Here is a 21,014-nt window from a genome sequence, read left to right on the forward strand (position 1 = left end):
TATCTTTTATTTAACTGGTACTGTGAATTCATAGAACTCAACCGTCAAGTAGAAATCTCAATGTAATCACTTGTACTTAATATTTAGTGCATGAAACTAGTATTATAAAAATTCCTTTTTATTTCTTTGTATTTTATAAGAATTAGTGCATTATTTTTAATCATTTAATTTTTTTTTTCCTAGATATATCCTATGAAACCAGATGAATTTGCTGCTATATTAATCGAAAAATTAGAAAATGTTAAACGTGATCAGGAAACTAAAGAAAGTCTTGACAGGAAATTACTTGAAGTAAGTTGAAATTTTGTTTGTGTTTAATATATTTCATTCTTAAAAAAAAATTCTTTATTGCTGTAGGAAATTATATATACAAATGTCTGCAGTGACTGGAAAAAATATTTATAAATGCTGGAAACAAAGAGAAGCATTCAATTTTAATATATTTCTTTATATTAAGGTTCTTTTTTGCAATTTCAGCTAAATGCTTTTATTGTGGTGTTACAGAGCAGTGATTTATGTAGTAGTTCAGTTGATTGTGTTGGTCCTACGAGTTTAGCAGATGCTATTCGAGAAAAATTACAAGTCGATATCGATAATGATAATGATCAGGATATTTTAGGTAAGTTATACATGAATTATAACATTTTCTTTCTTTGTTTTACATAAAATGAAACATTCTAATCCTTGACAATGCTGTTTTAATATTTGAATATGTATCCATTAATGAATTGGAACTTAAAAAAAAACTTGCCTTATATTATGTAGCTATCTACAAATACGTGTATTTATAGACATTACAAGTGAATAAACAATATGTTATGTATGGTTATTACTCCACGAGCGATTTCATTTGTTGATTGCTCAGATTAGTTGCTATTCAACGGAGGAAAAGAGAGGAGTACGTGATATTCTGATTAAAGTAGAATTTGTCAGTCAGATTCAGACCAGAAGAAAATTAAAAATTATTAAATCAAACACAAAATAATAAAAGAGGCATTATTCTCTGGAAGTGCTCTTCTCAAGTTAACTTTGCCCATACCTGTAAAATTAATTGAAGTGATGTATTATGTAGTTCAGAATAAAACATTTTTCATTACAAAGATAAACAAATAAAATGCTATTAACTACATATAGTCTGTATCTATTTTATGTGTGTGTGTATATATATATATATATATATATATATATATATATATACACGAGGGATGTCCAGAAAGTAACTTGGGTTTTGAAATAAAAAACCAACCAAATAAAAAAAAATAAATTTGAAAGGGACAATCTTAAACTATTTTTCTACATAGTCACCAATTTAAATTGAGTCACTTGTCATAAAAATGCACAACTTTTCAATTACTTCGATACAATTGAAGGTGTGTATTATTTAGCCCAATAGTTGTACTATTCCTTTTATAATAACCCTGTTTAATCTCCTGTTTCATCCTAATTCTTTAGATTTGGATATATTTTGATTAAATTGAGAACCTTTTATGTTTATTCTATTATATTTTAGAATGATGTTTAATCTGAAACGTGTTTTATTAAAATGTATTAAGTGTATTACATTATGAAGTTATATATGCAATTTATAAAATTTAAAGGATAATTTTGCTTGGTCAGCATTCATAATTATTTTTCTAAAATCAATCCTTTCAAGACCCATATAACCTCTGTACTGATACATATATAATGTAAATCAACTTGATCCACCCAAGTACAGAATTAAGAAATATTTTACCTTATTTTGTTATTTTTCTACGAGACTACTCTCGCGGGATTCCATATCATCAGTTGTATGTGAAAAACGTGTTGTGTAATTACATATTAAACATAAAATGTTTGAAATTAAAATTTAAAAACTAAAAGATTATTAGTATTGATAAAAGATTATTGAGATAAATATTATTAATAAATCACTTTTTAATAAAAAAAAATTCATAATTTAAAGAATAAATTAAATGAAAATAATTGTAAATACTGAAATCTGATAAAACTAATACACCTGTTATCATGCATAGTGAAAAATATAATATTTCAATGAAACAGTATATATCTGAAAATAACTTAAGAAAACAAAAGACTGTACTAATAAATTTTTAAAAATAACAAAAAGTTTAGTAACAGAATATCAAACTATTTTTGATTATAACAGTAATTTAAGATACCATACTAGATTATTCCCCTTTGAACCGGTTGCACCAAAATTAACAGGACTTCCAAGATACATAAACCTAGCATCCCAATGTGAACTTTGATTGTTTTTTTTTTCTGCGTCATCTTATATTATTTACAAAATTATTGATAAAATTCTTAGGATAAAAATAAATTTACATTATAGTTCTAAGATAAAAAATGGGTATGAATTTGTAAATAAGTTAACCGTTGGCAAAAACACTAGGATGGTGAGTTATGATATAAGTAACACGTATCATAACGTACCTATTGATAAAACAATTCATGTAACAAAAAATAAATTAATAAATAATAATGAAAAGCTTAAATTTTTTGATAACATAATCATTATTGTAAGTAATATATGTCAACATAATTACTTTAAATTTAATAACGAATGTTACACACAGGAAAATACCATGCCTATGGGATTTCCTTTATCAGCTGTTATATCAGAGATATATTTACAAGATTTTGAGAGTAAAATTGTTTATGGTCTCACACACATAAGGTTTTATTATGAACTCATTATGTTGATGATGTTTTTTTTTGCTTATGATTTGGTAATAAATAATGTACACCTCATCATTTTGAATAAACTCAGTTCATATCATAATGATTTAAAATTTAATTTTGAAATAAATATAACAATAAATTTTCTAGATGTTAATATTGAAATTAATATAAAAGTAATCAAATTATAACTTCGGTATACAGAAAACCTATAGCCAAAATCATCCTTGATCTCATAAAATTAATATATATACAAATATGATTAACAGAGCCATCCATTATACACAGAATTAAACACAGAAATAAATACTATAAAGCAAATTGCAATTAAAAATGGGTATAGTTCTTTGTTAATTGATAAACATAAAAAAACAAGCATCAAAACTTAATAGTACAATAACTTTAAAACCAATACATAATACACAAAAGGTTGATAATGTTTACTAAAAATATTCATATACCAATAGCATTGTTGAAAATATAACCAGGGTTTGACAAGGATAAATTTAAATCTGCATACAATAACAACCACATAATAAAATATTTAAAAAACAATAATAGCACTGATTTATAACATTTATGTGGTGTTTATAAAATAAAATGTAATGATTGTGAGTATACTTATATAGGTAAAACCAATAGATCATTTAAAGCCAGATTTTATGAACATTTTAGGCATTATAAAAACAAAAAAATGGGCTTTTCTAATGTTGCAGATCGTCTTTTAAACAATAAACATTCTCTATCTCTAATGTTAATATCAATTTAGAAATTAAAAAAGGCAACATAAATAAAAATTTAGATATTTTAGAAAAAAAAATATATTTAATTAAGGGAAAGATTCAACTTGATCAACCTACAGACAGATTTTGAGGGAGATCTGCTTATAAAAGCTACAATAGATAGCAGCACTTTCATAGTATTATATAGAATATTCATTTTCTTAAATAGTATCTGTATTGTATTTGGCTGCCACATGCATGTTATCCAATTGACTCCATATGCATTTGCACATGTGCTTGTATTTTAATGTTTTAATATTTTTTTGTGTTTAATGTGTAATTATACATAGTCTTTTATATACAATACATATATATATATACATATATATATATATACAATACATATATATATATATATATATATATATATATATATATATATATATATATATATATATATATTTATTATAATATAAACAGAATTTTATTTAAAAAAAAAAATTATTTATTGAAAAATAAAAGGCAAATATAATTCATTTTTCTTTACAGTTTCTGCTTTAGAAATATATTTTTCCCAGCGAGAAGGAAGGTTTTTTATTGTAGCATCATAGAATGAAAAGGGTTGCATCAGGAGCCAATTGCACATGAATCCCTTCATGCCTTCATCTTCAAATCATTGCCCTCCTAGAGCTTCTTTAAGCAGCCCAAACAAATGAAAATTGCAGGGCGATAGATCCGGGCTGTAGGGAGGATAATCAAGTTGGGTCGAGTTCATTTCTTCTAATTTTGTGACTGTTAGAGCTGCAGTATGGAGCCTGGTGTTGTCTTAGAGGAGATAACACCTCCTTGGAAGAGAGGCCACCTTGGTGGTCTCTCGAATCAGTTGGTTTCATCTTTTGCAGTGATCTGCAGCTCTCACCTCATCCAATAGCTCGCAGTAGTAAACAGCATTGATTGTGTGTCGCTCATGCAAAAAATCAATGAGCAAAATGCCTTGTCGGTCGAAAAAAATTATTGAAAGAACCTTGCCAGCTGGCAGTCAAGTCTTGGCTTTCATTGGGGCTGCCTCCCTTTCCTTTGCCACTCCATACTGGCTTGTTTCGACTGGGGAGTGTAGTGGTAGATCCACATTTCATCGCAGGTGACGGAACTGACTCAAAAATGCATCACCTTCTTTCGCAAACCTTGCTGTAAGCCTCTGACAGACCTCCAAACATCTCAACTTCTGATCTGCAGTCAAAAGGTGAGGGACCCAACTGGCACACACTTTACAAAACTGTAGTTCATTTGTGATGACCGCTTGACAGCTTCCATAACTTTTTCCAACCTGTTCTGCAATTTCGGATACTTTCACATGTTGATCGTCTTCAATAATGTCTCAAACCGCGCAAATGTTTTCATCTGTAATGCTGGTCCAAGGACTGTGATTGTGTTTCTGATTTTCCACTTGTTCTCGGCATTCCTCGAACTCTTTATGCCAGGAAAACACATGAGTCCTTGACAATGTTTGGTGCAGTCAATTTCTTTTAAATTTCCATTGCTTAAACTTCTTCACGTGCAAGGAATTTTGTAAGTATGTGTTGCGCAGTGAAGGAGTGCACCTGTTGCTCCAACATTGTGAACATTACTGACGAATTGGTTGGGAGTGTGGAATGGCCGTTCTCCCCACTCTAATGATCTCACCCAAGCATACTAGAACCTCAGGCCTAGTACGTTCTACCAACCGTAGACACTCAGGAACAAAATTCCTGTTTATATTTGATTTACCCTCGTGTTTGTGTGTGTGTATATGTATATGTATGAAAAATTGGTTTATGACAACTTCAACCTTTGGATGGGAATACAGAAATAGAAATTTTTAGCATATGAAACATGCCATGCTTGCCTGGGATTTGAACCTTTGGGACCTTCTGGATGAAGGACTAAAACACTACTACTGTGTCATGGAGGCTGTCTTATTTTATGTATGTGTGTAACAAATTTATTCTTTTATCATTTAAAGATATGGTTAAAACTGCTCAGAGACAGTTTGATAAGTTATTGCTATCATTAAATATTTTATGTAACCCACTTTTTATAAAACTGGAGATATGAGAAGTTTTTTTAATATATTTATATAAGTATACTTATATAAGTTGCCTCTTGCCAGTTACACAAGCTGTTACAGAAAAAAATTGTTAAGAATATTGGTCATATTCTACTGCTACTGCTACTGGAGCTATTTGCCAAACAACTATAATAAGGAAAATCAAATTGAGTTATAAATTCATGTTAACTTCAACCAAGGTTCTACTTATCTTTACATCGTTGACTTTAATAATTTGATTCTACTGCTGTTCAATCAAAACAAAATAAAATTAACTAAATTTTTATACAATAAACATTAATAGCTTGTAAGCTCCTATGAAGCTTACCAAAAGCGTAGGAATTATATTTTATATTTATTTTATAGTCTTAGTAGTCAGCGTAACAACAATGTTTTTTTTTTATTATTTTGTATTTCAGTTTTAATTCTGTTTTTTTAGTGTGTGTGGATAAAAAGGTACCAGAAAATTTGGTCTGCACTTCCTTATTCCTTATTGTGTATTTATTTAATTTGCTGTAGTTTTCATATATATGATAATGATATTATTTATAATAAAGCATTGCTTTATTTTTTAAAAATTATTATTAACATTTTTACAGATCAACATGTGTCAAGAGTTTGGTCTGATAGAACTCCAGGTCTTGCTTCACCACCTCCTGAATTAAGACGTTCCCGTCCATCAAACCCTCCTACTAATAAGGTACAGATAACAACTAATGATTGTTTATAGACCGATAGTTATTTTTATAAAAATTTATTATCCTAACATAGTGTATCAGGTCTTGGTAAAACAAGAAAAGATGATGCACCTAGACATGTGACGTTTATAGTTATGACCCAGGTGAAGGGTGCAAGGTCCTCCCTTTGAATTATTCTTCTAGATAAAATACTCGTAGATAATCATAGCTTGATCCATCAGATCGTAGTTAAATCAAAGTAAAAGTATTAGGGAAGCCCTGTTGGAAAAAAGGAATATGTTGATTTTTGTCTAGTAAGCATATACTTGGCAGATAGAAGAAAGAAGTAGATCTGTTGGAAAGTAGTGATAACTGTTAGCAAAGTACGAAGTGTTGTGGATAGTAGTTGACTTGAATTGGTGATGACTACATTGCCCTTTGTCTCTAATTGCACTCGTTCTGATGAAAATTGCAACGTCTTACTATCTGTGCAAAATTTAGTATGGTCTATCTTTTGAAGCTCCTGGAAGTGAAGATGGAAGAACTCTGTGAAGCACTGCTGATCATAATAACTGTGAAAGTAAGATTAGTACATAATAAATGTGTAGAATACTCATGAAGGGTGCTGCTTTTTGTAAGACAATTAGCTGCGCAACTCCACAGGTCATTTAATCCTTTATTTGAACAGTTCAAATGCATGAGATGTTCACTTGTAATGCGTATAGCACAGGTGCTTGATATGGAGTCTTTTTGAGTAGTAACCAATTATTGGCTAGAGTAACAAGGATTTGTAGTCATTGAATATACATAGAATGGAAGAGCCAGAGATATTATTTCAGATATAAAGTGTTCACTTTAGTGTTGTTGGAGGTGTTAAGAAGCTATTTTTATATTGCTTTTTATTTTATAGGAAGAATTTTTTTTTGAAGAATGTTAAGTAGAAAATATGGACCCAACTTCTTACATTGTAAGGGTTTTCTTTGGTTTGGATAGTAAGCTATCATCTGATCAACACAGTCAAAATAATATTTTATATTATATTATTTTAATATTTTTGTGTATAAAAGAAACTGTAACTGCCTGAGCTTGAATAACAGCAATACAAAATATCATAGACATTTGACTCATTATCAGTCCCTTGGCAGAGTTCAGTATGATTTTACTCCAGTAGGGATTGTGTTTTTTAATTTCTTTCCACTTTGTTATTCAACAAGTTGAATTATTGTTTACTTAAAAAATATTGCTTAAAAAAATCTGTGTTGCTTTTTTTGACCAATTTTATTATTATATTAATGTTATGCTTGTTGTTGCAGTTAAGTATGTCTGGTAGTGCAGTCAGTGGTCATATGGGTATGAGCCCATTCACTATACCTTCATCACATCATCAGCATCAACATCATATGTATCAAACTAGACCTCATCAAAGGCATTCACATTCTCATTCGCGCAAGGAAAGGGTAAGTTTGACTATCAGTGAGTGATTATAATAGCTTGAATTGTATAATTTTAATTTTTTATGACCCTTTAGGATCACTTTAATCACTCCATTAACCAAGTCTCTTCGAAGGGACTGTTAGGGGCTTGTGGTCCTCCTAGTGATTTTTCATACATTTCGATCTCCGAGCCCTTTTTGGTGTTGAAAATGTTGTTTGTGAGTGTTTGTGTTCTTGATTTTTTCATTTAATTTTAACTTGTCTATGGTATCTTTTAGTGTAAGACCAATTTCCTTCAGATCCTCTCTTTGATCCAATTGCATCCTGACTTAGTATTTTTTGAGTTGAGATTGTACCTACCAGTAGTTTCAGAGGTTGAATCTTGCATCGTTATGATGTATCCAAAGAATCCTAGTCTCTTATGGTATCAGTGATAGGTTGTAATTGTTCGTACACGACTTTGTTGGGAACAGCCACCACTGGCCGTCTTTCTGGTACTTTTTGTTGATGCAGGTTCTTCCAATTCTTCGTTCAATTTTCTGGAATCAGTGTTTCTGCTGCATATGTGGCTTCTAGTTTTATAACTGTGGTGTAGTATCCTCTTTTACATTTATGAATAGACTTTTTTACTGCAGGTGTACCAGGTTAATTTCTGTGCTTCAGCTAGTTTGTTTGTTCTTGTTTGGATTGAGGTTTTTTCATTTAGGTTATTTGCTATTATTTCTCCAAGGTATTTAAATTTGGTTACTGTTTTGACTTTTATTACCGTTTATGATTATTTCTTTTAATTGTGTTGGTTTTTGGGCATAATTTGTCTTTTTGAATGATATTTTGAGGCCAGTTTTACTTGCAATTCTAATATCTGTGTTTTAGCTTCGTCAGTGTTGTTTGTTAGCAGTGCCAAGTCAGCGAAACCTTAGAGTTTCACATTGTCTTTATTGTTATGGGCCGTATTATGGTTTTCATTCTTTATTAATAAGGGGGATTCATATTTTTGGAGTTGCTTTTGAAGGTTTTGTGGTAGTCTCTTGACTGCATTTTGTTGAATTCTTCTTCATTTGATTTCAGTGTATCTTTGTGGTGTTGCCTTTTTATTTTCCGAAGAGTGTGGGTGGTTTCTTTTCTTTGTTTTACTAAATTTTGGAAGGATGTTTCAGAATCTTGGGATTGGTATAATAGTCATGTCTGATGTCTCTTCTCCATTGTTTTGTTGCAATTTCTTGTTGCACCATTGATACTTTTTATGGGGTTTTATTATGGCCAATTCTTCTGCAATTTATTTAAGGTTGTTGACTAGGTCTTCAAGTTTATCCATGATTGTTATTTTTTCTGTTGCTTTTTGGTAATTTTCATTCTTGATTAACTGGATGTGGTCTATTTTTCTTTTAGTTTTAGGGGGTTTGGTTTTGTTGCATCTTTTGTGGAGTGAAATTAATTTTAATTTTGACCTATAGTAATCTGAACCTAAATGTAATCCAGGACTTTTACATTGTAGATCTCTTTGAAGTGGTGTTTGTCCATGAAGACATGATCTAGTTACTATTCTCTTTTAGTATAGTAGGTGTGTTTCCAGTTTTTGAGGTTTCCTCTTGAAATATGTGGACTTCAAGATTAGGTTGTGGTTTCTGCAGAGATTGATGACTCTGCCCCTTTCTGTTTGTTTTTTTTGGGTGGGCCATTTTCTGATGCTGTTGCGGTATCTTCTTTCTCTGATAATTGAGCGATGAAGTCTCTGATTAGTTGTTTAACATGATTATTGGAGATGTTAATTATGATCTGTTCGAGTAGGTCTCAGACGTTTTCTGTCTCTTTATGGCCTTTTAGAGATTTGCTTTTATTATTAGTGGGCATTTATTATGGTGTATATTTTATTGGTTGCTTTTACACCGATTGTTGATATTCTTGGGGATTGTAACTTGAATTCTTGTATGGAGTTTATTATTCTGCGGTTGAGCCTGTTCCAAACTGTGGGACACTTTTCATCATTTTCTTCCCAGATATACCTTTGTAGACCCTATTTCTTAGAGATTCCATGGTGTCCTGGTCAGTGTTTCTTATTTCTTGCAGTCCCATGATGAGAATTTTATGTTCGTCTGTTAGGTTGGTTATTATTTTTTGTTTACCAGTTTACATTGTGTTTGGAAATGTAGCTGATTTACTTAGGTTTGATTTTGTATTGTTATTGTTTGTGTGCATTTTTGTTAGGGCATTCTGTGCTTCCGATCGCATGTGATCTTCTAAGTGGTAGCCCACCATATTTGGAGTGCTGTCTTCTCTGAACTCTGGTATTGCTTGGTTCAGCCAGTGGAGTATTCTTTAAAAGACCTTTCATGGCTGACTGTCAAAGGGTCCCTGTAGTGAGAGTAGGTCCCAAGTTACAACTGTAGGTGTGATATAGTTAGGTGATGATAGGGAGAGGGAGTATTACTTGATTGCAGATGAAGTTGTGAAGTTTGTACAAATTTCTTCTATTTGTTCCAGATATATCTAGGTGTATCTTAAGGAGACTTCATCTGACTTTTGTTAAAGTTATTTTAGAGAAAAATTAAAAAGACTGATCCTAATCATTATGTCCTCTTTTCTGTTTATAAAGAACTCTAGCAATATACTGTTGATTTTATTTAAACTGGGTATGAAAGTTAAAGTACCCCTCCTTTTTTTTAACAGTTTATATATACAAAACTGCTTTAATTTAAGATTTTCAGTTTTTTTTTCAGCTGTATTTCACATTTTTATTGTTATTGATTTCAAAATGATTGTAGGTACTAAATTATTGTATAAAAAACTGAAGATTTTTAATTTCTTAAGTTTTATTGCTGCTACAGCAGCATAGCTATAATGGGATGTATAGTGATTAATCAAAATTTTGGGTATTGGGGTTTTTACAAATGTAAATGTTTCAAGTTCCCCTTAGTCCAAATCTCAAAAAGCTTATAGAGATTTCCAAAAGGTGTATCTATTATGTATGTGAGTGTGTATGTTAGCCTGAATTGTTATTAATATCTTTGGAGTGGTTCAACATGAATTCTTCAAAACTGTTCAAAAACATTTCTGTATATGGAGCATTGATGCCATTAAATTTCAGACAAAAAGTGGAAGCAGTAGTTAGGCATTTTTTTTTATTTTTGACTTTTTATATAGTGGTCATAGAAAATCGAGCTTTAGTAAAATGAAAGTACTTGTTAAGTTATTTGAAATTCCAAAAGTTTTTCAATCAGTTTTAGGTGGGGTATAATCGACATTATTTCTAAACGTTTTCCTCGTAACTTGATAACCTGTTGACCAAAAAAGTTGAAATTTGGCTATATATAGCACAGATTTTCAACTCCATCTGATAAGAAAGCATCACAGTACCTAATTTTTTTGAATAAAATAGATAAACTGCAATAAATTAACTTTTAAGCCCTTAAAAACAAAGAGGTTGAGTGGGTCTCATACTTAAAATACAGTTTTTTAACTTAGATTTTCAAGAATAAAAAACCAGTTGTATCTTATATTAATGTAGATGACATGGGAAATTAAAAAAAAAAGTGTTCTTGGGACTCTTTAAGTATTAATTTTTTTTTTAATTTCTGTTATTTTAGTTTTGTGAAGTTGACAGTTATTAAAAAATACTGTACGAGGTAGCTGTTGAATAGAGAGTTAAATAGGACCCAAATTTTTTTATAATAGAATTTTTAATTTTTTTTTTAGCAATTAAACTCTAAATACAATATAACTTTGACAATAAAAACATCATTTGGTCAAGGAGTTGTCTGGAACCCTAAATTTTTTATAAGAATTTTGATTTAGTCTCATTTATACTTTTTAATACTGCTTAAAGTTTAATACTGTTTTTAAAGTAAAAACATCAAGTCATTGAATTGAATTGGGATTAAATCAGACCCACATTTCTTTACTGATCATTTTGATTTTTTATGTAATTGTACTTTAAATATTGCATAAAGACATTAGTATTTAAAGACTGTGTCATATTTGAAATAAAAATCTAGCAAGAGCAAATCCAAGAAAGTTATACTACTCTGCAGCTTTTTTCATTTTTTGATGATGAGTGTCGATAATCTTATTTACTATGTTTAATATGGTGACTGCCACAATATGTAAGGAAAATCCTCAGTTTGATACCGCACTGTATAATGAAAAATATTCCCGTCAGGCTGTAAGAGATAAAAACTGATTATGTTTTCTAATGCATATGTTTAAGTATATATATATATATATATATATATAGTTGAAATTGAATATAAACATTAAATAATAAAACAAACCATCAGTGCACCAGCGCTACTCATGGTCTCCTAATAACCCATGTATCATTAGTGTGCCATGAGTATAACCAGCAATATTCACTGAAACTTTGTTTTTTCTTATAAACTGTAATTTTTATTAATGTTATTCTCTAAAATTTATTAAGTGAATAATACTGGAGTAATAATAATAAAAATAAATAAAAAATTATTAGATAAATACAATGACTATAATAAATAATAAAAAAAAATAATTAAAATACTTTTAAACTATAGTAATTACAATACCAATAGAGTAATATAATAATAGAATAAAAAACAATTGAAGTTCTTATAAATTTAAACACAACCACAGTAAACTAAGAAAAGTGTAATGTAATATAAAATTGTTTTTAGTCCTGTTTATAATAATGTTTTAGAGAACAATTTCAAAATTTGATTTTTGTGTTCCAGATTTTACAAGCACGTAAATTTGTTGCATTCACTGCACTGTGTTGACACAAATTTTACATTATTTTGAGCCATAGCCCATCTTTGAGCTTTTGCAATATTGGCATATCAGTGTGTACAACGATGTCTAATTCTCCAATTTTGTTTATTTCTTTCTGAAGTGGGTTCCAAGATGTGTTTTTTGACTTACTGTTCAGTTGGAATATTTTTTTTATTCAATTGGCTTTCCGTATATGTTCACGTTGAGCATCTGCAAAACTAACTGTTCCCTGAATGTTGTAATATGAATTTTATTGCTGTGAAAATGATCATAAATGTGCCAAGCACTCATAACTGACGTGTTCAATAATAACTCAAATGCAACTTTGTGATATCATCTGATCATCACAATGGTGAAAAGTAACTGGCCATCTGGTCAGAAAGATCTATCCCTTGCTTACCCTTATAATTAACTATTGCTACAAATTTACTTACTAGTTCACCCAACCTATTTTTTTCCCCTATGGTAACCTTTTCCAATGTGTATTTAGTGCTAAGAAACAAAACTTCTGTTTTATCTTTCCATTTTCCAGTGACATTACCTCTTTTATTCTGCATCCCAGTTACTTCTCCTTTTGTAATACTTTTTTACATTACTTCGCATGGCAAATGTTTTTCTGTTTCGCCTGAGTGTGCTCAGTGAATGGGAATTTTTCTATAACAATGAAGTTGTAAGTGGAACAAAAAGTTGTAAAAAAGTTGTCTGTCACCATTACTCTTCCTGGAGATAATTATTTATCTACAAGTTTAAGCACAACTCTTTCAGCCAGTTCAGATGAAATGTGGTGGGATTTTTCAGAATATACAGACACCTTGAGGATAATCTACAGTATTACAGAGTTTGAACATCTTTAATCCATGTTTGTGACTTTTGTTAGGAACATGTTGCCTGAAGAATAATCTCTCCCTAAATGGAATCATCGATTCATCTATAAACTTGCCAGGTTCATATTCTTCATGGAATCTTGGATCTCGTGATATCAGATTTGTAACTTTATACTCTATCATCGTTAGCTGTTTCATTGTTGGCAAAATGAACAAATTTCTTGAGTATTTGAATGAAACCAAATACAGCTTATAATTTTAAGTTACTAAACAATTTTTATAAAAATTTGATGTATCCCAGTAATCAGAAATTTTGGAATATTTTACTACTTCCATATCTATTATTATAGCAAAAAAAAAATCCACATTTTGTTAGAAGTTGTGTTAAACCACAGACTGCAGAGATAAGAACGTTTTCTTCTATTTTTAAACATGAAATTGGTAGCATTTCTATTGATTTCAATAACAATCATATTTAAAATTTTATCATCAAAAAATCTTTTATAAATCTCAATTAAAAAGCTTCTTTATTTTGTGGGTATGAATCATGATAATTATATTTTTCTTGACCATTGAATTTGATATGAAGAGGTAATTTGGCTTCGTCAACTTCATGCCACTCATCTTCTATCGTTTCTAAATTTTCTTTTAGTCTCAAAAGACTGGTTTGGAACCAAATTATCATCGTGAGATGAAGTGTCTGAAACACTGTCAGGCTCATATTCAAATTCAGATAAAGAAAATATGCTTCCTTCATCATCGCTGTAAAGTATGCCATTAAATTCTTTATCAGTCAGTACCTTTTGTTTTGAACTACAAGATTTGAACCCGCTACAACTAGACTGACTAAACATAATGAAATTAAAAATAATTGCAGTATATATTCATAAGTGTAAAAATAAAAAAGAGCAAAGGATTGTTAATTCAGTCTTGAAAAAACAATAAAATAGTCAATACCTGGTAACCAAAAAAATTAACCTAATTCAAAAACAAAAATGATAATGAAATACAACTACAAATATGTAATGCAATGTGTTGATGTAATATTAGTGACTTAATTTCACTTATAACTAAACTTAATATAATGTAGCATACATAACATACGGTAAAAAACTTACTTATTAAAGCAATAATTATAAAACTTACAAAAACACTTAGAACGGCAATCAAATTACAGAACGCAACATAAAACTAACTGTGACATGTGGACAGACTGGAGGAAATTAAACAGAAAAATGAAGTGATATGGAATGGCGCAGTCTGCAATAACATTATCTGACATTCTGTTCAGACTGCAAACATAAAACAAAGCGTTCACAACATACCAAGAAATATTACTGTGTACATTGTAAAATTAATTCTGAGAAGCTATTGTGGGTACTAATGGCCTATGAGTAATACAAACCTGAGTAACACTGGCACAACTCACGACTTGTGTGTAAAGCAATCCTGAGTAATGCCAGCGCATCTCATGACACTTAACGTGTTAGTAGGTTTGGGCTACAGGGAGAGCTAATGTAAATAAAGAGGGGTGCATCATAACAAAAAAATTGTATTATTTCAATTTAACACAAATTGATATGATAGTGTGCACTAATGTAAAATTATTATTTATAATTCCAGTTCTGTGTAGTTTTAAGGAAAAAAAGTTGTTATTTAAACTATGAAACACTGTTCATAATATAGCATCATATTTCTGTATGTATAATATGTACCATACATGTATTTATATTTGTGTTTGTAAATTTCCCTGATTTTATTGTTACTAATTGTGCTTTCTTTTCCCATGTTAATTATTTTAAGTGATAATAACTGACTTTTGGTTGTTGCCCATTTAAAAAAAGTTTATATACTTGGTTGTATACAAACTATATTTAGGGAAAACTAAGTGATAATAAATTAGTTCTCTTAAAAACAGTTTTTGGAGAAAGTAAATTGAAGTTAATGATATTCTAATGCTAAATCATTACTTCATGAATGATTAATTCCTTATTTTATTTGGTAATTAAATTTATTCAATGCTCTGAAGTGGCTATGTGAGTTTTTTTGTTTTATGTTACAGGATGTTTTTTCAACTTTTTCATCAGATTCAGGCAATGTACATGATTTTCCTGAGGGCTCTGAGCATAGGTTACATATGACTAAAAGTAAATCAATGCCAGAATATGGTGAAGCTAATGTTACAGGTAATGCTTGCTATTTTAATTTTTCAGAACTGTCTGACTTGTCCCTTTTATTATTGATTTTCTTCAGTTATTTATAGTACACCAATTATATAATGAGGTCTAGCTGGTCCTAAAATATGTTAAGAACTATCCTTTTATCTACAGTTTAGCAACACTGCGTGACCCCCTACTAAATTTGTCAGGAACGACTTGCCATGTTGTGTAGTATCAGTAAAATTTTGAAACTGAGAGCAAATAAAAAAATTTTGTTTTAAATTAAGGAAAATTACATCTGAGAACGGGTAGATGAGGAAACATGTATATGGAAATAAATTTTTATCATGCACAAATATTCAGATGGTTCTCATAGTTTAAAAGTTGTAGGAACAGGTCTAGAAGTTTAATTCTAGATTAGAACTTCTGTTAATAATGAGAAACTCATTACAGAAATTAGAATGAACCCAAGAAGTTCATTGTACAATTGTAAGAATGATTGCTAATGAATTTGATATTAATAGATAAACATTACACTAAATCTTATTTGGGTAAGAAGTTGTGATAGAAACTGCAATGCATCTGGTAAGGAATGTAGCATTCTTTGTCTGCTAATCACAGATATAATCATATGCCATATGTAAAGTACATCTTTGAGACCATTATAGAAATGAAAAATTCTTGAATTCAGTTGTGGCAAAGTTCATGTCAGAATGCCGGATGGAGGTCACTAGGATCACCATTAAGAGATTTTATCTTCAAAAGACAAAGACAAGTCAGCACTTGTCTTTCTACAGCATCAAAAACGTTTTTATTGTGAATTTATTCTTTTGTGTGACAAACTCTCACTGATACCAGATTAGTTGGCTTCTTCAAAATATTGGCTCACTGAGCAGTAGTTTTACAGAAAAATTGGGTACAAAAATGAGGATGTGTACTGAATTATCTTCTGTACTGTCCAGATTTTACTTTCTGTTTCCTAAATTAATTATCATTGAAAGAGCGTCTTTTTGATGACATAAAAGATATACACTGGAATATGACATCAAATCTTTTTTTATTTTTTAAAAATATTTACACAGATTATTGCTGTCGTTACTAGATAATGACACTCAGAATTGACGGAATGAAAGGAGTTTACTTGGATAAAATATGGGTAATATTCTATTATTTTATTTTTATTTAATTCCATGACCCCTTGCTCAGTATTTTATTTTCAGATTGCATATGTTTGTTTTTATGATTTATATTGATTTAGTGTTCATTTTTACTGTGTATATCATTACTTATGATTTATATTGTCACAAGTGAGAGTTTTAATTAAATCATCTTTGAATCCATATGATGAAGTACTCAGTGTCCAACTATCAGCACAGTGAAGCAGATTAAAACAGTAACATGAAAAACATTTTTAAACATAAAAAATAATTACTGTAGTCATATTTTATATATATAATTGTTGATAGTACTTTCAGTTCAACATCTTTTTTAGAACTGTTTTTTCTGTATTACCTCTGTGCTGAAAAAAAATTCTTACTGAAAGAATTTTGTTCATGTTTTTTATCACTCTTTTTAGATGATTATTATGTAGAAGGTAATTATACTTTTCTTTTTATTTACTTAGTATTCATACATTTCTTTTTGTAGGTCATGATGGAAGATTTAGGCAGAGCAGTAGAGAATGGTGTGGTAGTGGTAGTAGAAGATGGAGCAGCAAGAAAACAGAATTAACTGATAGTGGCGTCAGTGTTGTTTCTGATACACCTCCCATATCAGTTAGCCATACTAACAAAGATAGGTAAATGAACTTTCACTCAAACATTGAATTAATATATTAGTATTAAAAAAACATGCCTCATGTTCTTTTAAGTAAGGACTGTTTTGATATAAAAATTGAAAAAAGTGAGAGAAAAAACTTATATATTCTATTATTCTATTACTGAAGAATTCTTCCGCCTGTGATTTCTACCAGTTAATACCCTGTTTTGCAATTCTTCATAATCTTCAAATTTCTGTGATGCAACCCATTATTTTAACTGGAGAAAAAGGTAATAATCACTCTGTGCAAGATTTAGACTGTAAGGCAGATGTTCGAAGATTTCCCAATGAAATAGTCACAGTTGTTCAGTGGTTTTGTTTGCCGTGTTAGGTTGTGCGTTATTATGGAGAAAAAATCCCATCGGTTAGCTTCCTGCTTTTGTTTTGAATAGAACAAAAGGAAATTCTTGAGAAACAGTAGTAAGCCTTCGGTTTTCATGAATCTTTGAATTCACATTTTCAGTCTATTCATTTGTGATGACAGTCAGATGACCACTGCATTCTTCTTCATGAACATTCGTTCTTCCTCTATGAAACAAACAACACCATCGGCGAACTTTACCTTTGCCCATAATACTGAGTCCATAAACATCAACAATTTCTCTAAGAATATCAGATTTTTTTTTCGCCAATAGATAACGATTTACTGATCGCACTTCACAACACAGGATTATTTATTGTAACACTCATTACAGTCAGGTTATTACAGAGCAACTAACGTGAATAACGTTAACCTGTTGTTGCAAATAGATGATCGTTGTTATAAATAAACATGCTACACTAGTGCCATCAATTTCCACTGCATCTAATGGCAGCAAATCTAAAACTACCATTACTTTTAAAAAATGAAATTTTTAAAATGTAATTTTTTTTTTTGTAAATAAATTTACTTCTAGAGCTTTATTGTTTCTATAAAAAAAAAATATTTGAAATACATATGTTTTTAAACATTTTAATGGTATGTGTACTCTTGGCATAATTCTTACATGAATAATTCTTTCACTATACATTGTTTCTTTTGAATCATATGTGATTTTTGTCTTTCAATATTTATCCTTTCATCAGAAGATCCTTTTGATATTAGCATTATTAAATCAACACAATGTAAGCAATTATTTTTTCTTATAAAATTATTGAATAATTTTCTCATTTGACAGATTAAACCATAATTTGATTAATTTCATAATAATTATTCACCTCTTTTCATTCATCTTTCCAGTGATATTTTAAGTTAAAATTAAAACAAATAGTCTTTACTTATATATCTCATTTGCATTATCTATATTTTATCTGGATGTAGCAGTATGTTTGAGCATACAACACTTAGAAATATTTTCAGTTTCATATCTGATATTTGCATAGATATTAAAAATTAATATATATTTCACAGTTATAAGAATAATAATTATTTTACCTTATGATCTCTTATTTAAAGAGGAGTAATATAAAGAAAGTTCTGGAGTAATTTAAAATTGAAAAAAGAAAAATGATCAGGACTTGTTGGTAAAGAAAAAAATCTTCAACTAGGAGGAGTGCATTGTGATTATTAAACAAACAATAGGTTGAGAAGAATTATTAAGAATATTGCCTGGAAGAATCAAGAAAACTTTCATAAGTTCTTGATCAAAGCAACATTACAGAATTTTTAATCTATTTCTTAAAGTCTGTATTAGTGTATCAAAATAATGAATACATGAAAAAATAGTAAAGCAGATATGTGAAGGTACTAAATAAATTAAATTAGTACTCTGTAAAAAAGAGAGAAAAAAACATTTTGATGATGGTCTTAACAAAAATTGTTTCAATACTTATTTATATATTTTACATAAGTTTACACAAAATTATTGTTACATTCTGATTATTATGATTTAAAAATTTGTCAGTAAACTAATATTGGTTCGGTTAGGAAAAATCTTTAACTAAAGAATAAAAAGTGGATAGAAAGATATTTAAAATGGGTCAAAGATTTATTAAAAATTACATAAGGCTCTTTCTCATAGGCTGAAATAGCGTTCTCTATTTTATTTCAGTAGTTTGCTTGTCAGATTTAGTTTGATAGACATGGAGGTTGTAAATTTAAATTCTAGTCATTTGACTATAAGAAAATTCTTTTGAAGAAATAATAAACATAAATTAAAAAAGAGAAAACACAATACTTATGAAATACTTTAAAAATATATTTCTGCTGTGGTTTGTAAAAAGAATTACTTGGCAAATCTTATTTTATGCATATATTATTTTTTGTTAAAATTTTTATATTTGCATGTACGTACAGTATATATTTTTACTTATTCCTGTGAATCTATTGATTATAATAATTAATAATCAAAATGTGCATCTAGTATTAGATATTAATGTAAGTGGCTTAGAACTATTCTTCTCTTTATGTTTTTCTTGGAATTGCTAGCTTGATCTTTTCATTTTTTGAAAGGAATGGAATAAATTCGCTCCATGCCTTTCTATTTATGGTAATCTTTTAATCTCATTATATTTACTATGGCCTCACTTGTCTATTTTATCTATTCCAATATTTGTCTTTTTCTTCAATTTTTACCTTCTACATATCCCTGGATTATCAGATTAACTAAATATTTACATTACGGATGTTTTGTAATATAGTCAACTAATCTATATTTTCTCTCTAACTATAAAATTAGTAACGATAAATTTTATTCAGAAATAATGCTGCTGTTCCAGTTAGCCAACTTGACAAATTTGATTGATTTTAAATTAAACTATTCATGTGATTTATAACAGAATAAATATCATCATTAATATTCATACACACAGAAGAACCTTGTCACCAAATTCTTTGCATTTTATTTATTCAGGGAACATCAATATGTCAGAGCATATACTAATCCAGTTTTTATTTTTGATTGATTTTCCTTCTATTCCTTTATTGTACTATATCAGCCAAAAAATTTATAGTTTTATTATTATGTGCAAGTGTTTCTTATTTGCAGACACCTGCTCATGTATATAGGGATTATTCTATTTCAGTTTTATGTAATAAATATTTTATGTAATTTCAGTCGTGTGTTATCTTGGTTACTGGAAAGTGATAAACAACAAATATGTGATAGCGGTCAACCAGCATGTGGTTCGTATTCTGCACATAGTGGTGAAAGAGATTCTAGTTCATCGTGCAGCCTTACAAAGAGTTATCCTCATAGAGTTAGACCTGGTGTTCTCCAACCTGTACTTCCTGTCAGTAAAACAGCTAGAAATGTTGCCCACTCTCATTCGCATTCACGGTCTGGTTCACTGGAAAGAACTGGGTCAACCACTACCAGTTCAGGTCCTGCTCCAGCACAGCCATTTGTTGCCGATCCATCTATGCCGCCATTGCCATCTCCTCATACACCTACACAACTTGAAGAGGCACGCAGACGATTGCTTGAAGATGAATTACGATCCAAACAACCTAGACAAAGGTATATATTTCTAAATTTTTTAAACTAGATTTACCATCTGTTTATAGTGTTTTATTCAGTTAAAATATATTAATATAAAATAACCCATTCATAGGTTGAATGGCCGCATCGTTGCTGATCAGTAGTTCTTTGATATTGCACATAGGGCCCTGATTCAAAACCAGTTTATCAGTGCAGTTATTTTAGGAGTGTATTTAAATTCTAATCTTACTTTCATAATTCAGACAGTAAGATTTGATTAATAGTACACTCTCCCCACAAAACTTTAAACTAGATCATCTGCTGACTTCAATTGCACATGTACTCTAGAAATATAGTTAAATTTAAAAAAATATATATATTTTTAGTCATTATTAAAAGATTTCCATGATCGCTGGGCATTTTTAGATATTTCTTACAATGCAAATGCAAAATTACGAAATCAGTTTTAGAATATTTG

The 21,014-nt window shown here is 29.7% G+C and overlaps 1 protein-coding gene across 2 annotated transcripts in view; it reads left to right on the top strand.

Annotated features, from left to right (window-relative positions):
- Axn (protein axin) overlaps positions 1-21,014 on the top strand; it is a 100,691-nt gene that overhangs the window by 73,733 nt on the left and 5,944 nt on the right. For both annotated transcript variants that reach the window (XM_075375539.1, XM_075375540.1), the window contains exons 10-16: positions 184-291; positions 505-619; positions 6,090-6,190; positions 7,481-7,624; positions 15,224-15,347; positions 16,968-17,118; positions 20,174-20,575. In XM_075375539.1, the coding sequence (XP_075231654.1) occupies positions 184-291; positions 505-619; positions 6,090-6,190; positions 7,481-7,624; positions 15,224-15,347; positions 16,968-17,118; positions 20,174-20,575 (1,145 nt within the window). The remainder of the gene's footprint in view (positions 1-183; positions 292-504; positions 620-6,089; positions 6,191-7,480; positions 7,625-15,223; positions 15,348-16,967; positions 17,119-20,173; positions 20,576-21,014) is intronic.

This window comes from Lycorma delicatula, chromosome 9 (assembly GCF_047948215.1).
Source record: "Lycorma delicatula isolate Av1 chromosome 9, ASM4794821v1, whole genome shotgun sequence".
Classification (NCBI taxonomy): Eukaryota; Metazoa; Arthropoda; class Insecta; order Hemiptera; family Fulgoridae; genus Lycorma; species Lycorma delicatula.